The sequence below is a fragment of the Bidens hawaiensis genome, unplaced genomic scaffold (assembly GCF_021521415.1).
Source record: "Bidens hawaiensis isolate Kalapana, Puna unplaced genomic scaffold, B.hawaiensis_p1.1 tig00006781_1, whole genome shotgun sequence".
NCBI lineage: Eukaryota > Viridiplantae > Streptophyta > Magnoliopsida > Asterales > Asteraceae > Bidens > Bidens hawaiensis.
Genome location: NW_027491463.1, coordinates 901637 through 907327, shown reverse-complemented (window position 1 = coordinate 907327; position 5691 = coordinate 901637). Strand labels below are relative to the sequence as shown.

General features: G+C 34.5%; 1 protein-coding gene across 1 annotated transcript; it reads left to right on the top strand.

The window, feature by feature from the left end:
• The first annotated feature begins 2893 nt into the window (after positions 1-2893).
• Positions 2894-5463, top strand: LOC143633548 (uncharacterized). The gene is made up of 6 exons (XM_077101828.1): positions 2894-3253; positions 3597-3759; positions 3862-4038; positions 4125-4208; positions 4437-4518; positions 4860-5463. Exons 1-6 carry the CDS (start codon positions 2940-2942, stop codon positions 5312-5314), a joined length of 1275 nt encoding a protein of 424 aa, XP_076957943.1. The 5' UTR covers positions 2894-2939; the 3' UTR covers positions 5315-5463.
• The last annotated feature ends 228 nt before the right edge of the window (positions 5464-5691 follow it).

The window sequence follows — 5691 nt, the reverse complement described above, 5'->3', positions numbered from 1 at the left end:
CTTGGTTATTCTTAGTTGATTTTCTTCTCGTTTGTCAACATACCGGCATGCATATTTTTGTAAATGAAGATTTATTTAAAATAAAGTATTTTTTCTATGGAAAACGGTTTTAATACATTCTTTCTCAATAACTTAGGTGGAATATAAAAACGTATTCGACTACTCGGTGGTGATACTGCGATAATATGCACCAAACAACATCATTACTGATTTTATTTTTAGGGTTTTTGGCATGATTCGGTTGCTAGTTTCGAACTAGCACCATATTGCCATAGTCCGTACTATATTTGGTTGTTTCTTTTACTTAATTCAGGTGGTAGTACCATACGAATCGATCCCGATCAAATACATTGGTGCATGTACATACTAGCATTCATTTTTATGGTTTTCGGTTTATATATGAACCGTTTTGGCATTTTTTTTGCTATTTTTTCACTACCGGTGTAGAAGCAACGCCATACAGTCATAATCGGTACAATATTTGGTTTATGTCATTTCTATGGCCATTAGAGGCTAATCTTCTTGTATCCTTTAATGAAGATGAACTTTGATATTTTAATTATATAATGGTGTGTTTATGTTTTTGAGATTCTTAAGGCATAATCATCAGTCATGAATATGAGTGCGTGATCCTTATTAATTTACATTAGTGTGTGTTTTAAGTACGTGGCAAAATATAATTCTTTTGGCATGTATACATTCTTTTGGCATGTACGGTTAATTTATATACAAAACCCGGCTATCACATTAAAAATAGAACTTCAAGTTATTTGGTTTTAAGTATTATCTTAAAATAAAATGTATTTGTAAGTCCGAAGAAAGCCTTATGCTCTTTTGATTATAACTTTCTCTTCATTGATCAAAGGACTAACAAAAGCCTTGTGGGGGTCTTTTCTATTTATTTTTCAGTTGCATAAAAATATAAATATGATTCCGCTTGATTGAGGTATAGTCTTAAACTGGGATTTTACACTTAAAGTCTAATACCATGTACGTAAGATGTTTTTATTTGCCAATTGGAGATCGCTAGCAATGTTATACCATCTAATATCACAAGTTGTGAGATTTAACTACGTGAGCAAGGAGTAATTACATTTGATTCAAAATATAATTCTTTGTAAGATCTTTATTGCACGACTTGAGGTGGTAATTCCTTAATTGGAGCCGTTTTCACATTTACTTACAATCATACCATTATCTATTTTAACGATAGCAAGTGGAACATCAAAGGATTCAATACCAAAGTGATATATATCTTGGATTAATTGATTCTCGACCATTTACTTTATTTATTTTTATGCGTATTTATTTAAGCACTTCCACCGTCCACCTTTTGGGTTGAGTAAACACTAATGAAAGTTTAGTATCACTATCAAGAACTAACGTGTCCAGTGTTTCGATACTTTACAACCGCCGATATTATATTATTATTCGATAGATATACTTGCCGTGTGTAGTTGAGTTGACGTATTAAATACTTTTATAAATGTAAGTTTGTAAAATATGAAAATTGGCCTGTTTACTTTAATTCAAAATATCAACCAAAATAAAACGGAAGACTTCCAAAAATATATATTAAGAAACTTGTGTTACGTGACATGTTACAAAATGAATAACTTAACCTGCATGCATCAATATCATAATTTAAGATTTAACAAAAATACATTTTTTTTAAAGGAGAGTGTGCAACGTTGATTTCCTAGCATGTGATATAAGTAGATTGTGACAACTTACCAATGTGAAGACAGGCATAAACTTTGTCTTCTAATTCAGTATATGGGCATCTTGGAAGATCCGGAAAAGATCCTAAATGAAAAAATCTCGAACTTTCACTAAAGGCCATTATATATAAAGACTCGATTATGCGGAAAGAGAACAAATGACATCCCTAACACTTTCGTAGATATTTGCATCACAAACAAGTTTAATCGGTGCGAAGAGCAATGCCACAATATTGTGTGATTACCACTCAACTTTCTAAACACATTTTCGATCCACCCATTTTCTATCTCTATCAGGGCTGGCTTAACGTCGTCGGAAGCTTAAAACTAACTAAAATGTTGAGATCTTTTTCTTTGTTTTTCTTTATGTGCGTATCGCTAAAAAGTATACAAGAATTATATAATATAAATGATATGCGATGATAATAGATATGAAACAATCCTCTTTAATTAATTCTAACATAACTCTAATTTCAAAATCTTATAATACATAACTTTTATTTAAGATGAAGGTCCTATAAAACTGTAGGCCTAAAGCCATTGTTTTATTTAAGTTGCTCACGAGACGGCCGTGATCTCTATCACGATGCTATTTTTGTGACATTCATATTGCATCTTGGATTTAATAAAACTATAGTAGACGTGTCGCAATTGCATGCATACACTCATTCTATGTATAACCTTATAATAGTGATTATCATATGGCATATTAATAATTGAACATGGTTAATGTTTATATCATACTTTTTGTAGTCAAAAGAAAAGAGTACCTGAAGTTTGAATAGAAACGTGGAACAAGATAATTCAACAATTACGCGGTGCAATGCCCACCCACCAAACCCCGAAACTTTAACCAATAAGTAACAAGCCAGCCACAGTCAACAAAACTCATATTATTCATTCATAAAATCATAAATTATAATCATAATCATCCACCCTTTGAAAATAAGATTCCCAAACTTCTGATCTTTAATCCGATCAACAACCACCACCTGGCTGCCGAAGATTAACCCACCACGGCGGTGACAGTCGGAGAAAAATTTGTCTTTATTCCTGCAATCAGCTAATCGGGCCCACCCAGACTCTACCGTTTTCGATTCTTATCCAATCTTTCTGTCATCTTTATTTATCTTCTTATCTTCCTCTCACCAACATTCATAAACCCTAATTGGTAAAGGGGGTTTTCAAACCCGAGTAAATTGGGATTAGGGTTTTGTCATGGCTGCAATTTGGGCTCTGTATGTATGGAATGTGTTGCCGGAACTTGTGAATTTGGTTCTGCCTCTTTGGATTGGGGTTGTGTTTGGGGTTTTGGTTGGGTGGGTTTGGCGACCCAAATGGGCTCAATTGGCTATCAAGAACTTAACTTTACCTTCCAAGAGTTATTCGTCTATTGATTTTGTTCCGTCAATTCCAAGTTTTGATTTCAATTCGTTGAAATCTCAAATACCCAGTTGTCTCTTTCAGTTTTCCGGCACTGGGTCGCCGGAGTTTGCTTCGTCGGAGCTGGCGTCAACGTTTTCCGATACCAGGTTAACTTTCTTGATAACTTTTGAGATTCACGTTGCATGCTTGAAGCAAAGTATATAAAAAGATAGTCTTTGATGTGTTCAAATAACATGTTTGATCAGAATATAAAAAAAAACACAATTTTTAATGTGAAATTTGTGACTGAATTTGATTTTTATGTATTCAACTAACATGCTTGAGCCTTATGGAGAATATACAAAAAAAAATAATAATAATAATTCAGTATTAATGTGAAATTGGTGACTGAATTTGATTTTTATGTGTTCTAACATGCTTGATGAGAATATACAAAAAGATAGTCTTTAATATGAAATTTGTGACTGAATTTGATTTTTATGTGTTCAGTTCATCAAAGTTGGATGGTGAAATCAAGAATTTTGTTGGAGAAGATGATTTGAAGCATATATCCAAACTTGTTAATGAGAAAGATGGAGGTCCTGCTTGGATTGAAATGATGGATAAATCGACTGCAAACATGAGCTATCAAGCATGGAGAAGAGACCCTGAGGTAGCTTTCTTTTTTCTTCACATTATATCAACAATGTTTAACAGTTTAAAATTTGAATATGCTGTGACTGCTTGTATTATGTTATGTTATATAATTTCGAAGACTGGACCTCCACAATACCGATCTCGGTCCGTATATGAAGATATGACACCCGAAATGATGAGGGATTTCTTTTGGGATGACGAGTTTAGATTGAAATGGGATGATATGTTGTTAGAAGCTGAAACAATAGAAGAGTGCCCCAATAATGGAACAATGGTGGTTAAGTGGGTTCGTAAGGTATAAAGTTTGAATTTTTGATGTGTTTTTATGTTCATAATGCCTTACATTGCCTATATTCTTACATGCAACAATTGGTTTTGCAGTTCCCGTACTTTTGTAGTGATAGGGAGTACATAATCGGTCGTAGAATATGGGAGTCAGGAACAGCCTACTATTGTGTTACAAAGGTAAGAAATTGATGATACTTTCTTAGATTACTTTTGTTGTAGTGTTGTTTTGGTACAATAAATGCAAACCTTAAATTGGGCATGAACAACTTTAGGTAGAACTTTATGTCCAAAAGTTAGGTTCTTGATAATGATAGGAACTTAATTTGCTTAAATTTTATGTTTGGCATGAAAATCTTCTACTTCAATTATGGTTCTTGATCCAAAATATGACTCGGTTTATTTCAGGGCGTGCAATATCCATCTGTACCTCGTCAAAGCAAACCAAGACGTGTTGACTTGTACTATTCGAGTTGGTTGATTCGTGCAGGTAATTGATCCACCACTTGTTTAAGATCTAAGTTTTAATATAACTTGAGTCGTGTACTCTTAACCTTCAAGGGGATGAAGTAGTGCAGTGGTAAGCGGCTGATTCCTTCTAGAAGAGGTCTCAGGCTCGAATCCAGCTTCCACTTCTTCTGCTTTAACCTCTTGAAGGCCACCCAAAACTTGATTATTTCCGTGTCAGAAATTGCCACACCTAACATTTTCTACTACTTCAAATTACATATTAACGAAACATGCACTTTCAAATGTGAATTTCATACGCCATGTTATCATGTGTTATAACTTGATACTAACTTCTGTTGTTTATTCTTTAAAATTCACCAGTTGAATCAAGGAAAGGGGATGGGCAAATGAGCGCATGTGAAGTGTTACTATTTCATCACGAAGACATGGGAATCCCATGGGAACTTGCAAAACTTGGCGTCCGTCAAGGAATGTGGGGAGCCGTGAAAAAGATTGACCGTGGCCTTCGTAGGTACCAAAAACACCTGGCATCGGGACCGCCTCTATCTCATTGTGCTTACATGGCACACATCAATTCAAAAGTCAGCACCGCCTGGATGAAACACTTAGAAAACACATCAAATGATTCACAAGAAATAATTGAAGCATGTGAACAAACGGTGAACGATGAGAAGCCGTCGGGGAAGAACATTCCGAAGGTTTTGGTAGTTGGTGGGGCCGTTGCACTTGCTTGCACAATTGATAGGGGGTTGTTGACAAAAGCAGTTATATTTGGAGTTGCAAGAGGATTTGCAAAAATGGGAAGAAGGTTGTGATTTGTTTTTCTTTTTTCTTTTTAAATTTATTTATGTTTTGGTAGATTCATGTTACAGAAGATCATGATGATAAGGGAGTATGATAGTTTCCATGTATTTATTTTGAATGATTCTTCTCATGCTGCTGAAATAACAAGAAATTTTATTTTCTTTACTTCCCTGCATAACACCACTTGCATAGTTACATTGATGTTAGAAGTGACCATCAATAAGATCAGCATGAGAGATGATTTAATGACGTTTGTTTTGGCAATGACGAGCAAGGATAAAATTGATACGTGGCACGACATGGTCATATGTTGTGCTTCTTTGTGCACATATATCATGGCTAGAGATGTGATTAAAATAGCCGTAGAGGTATAGAACACTTCAAAAAT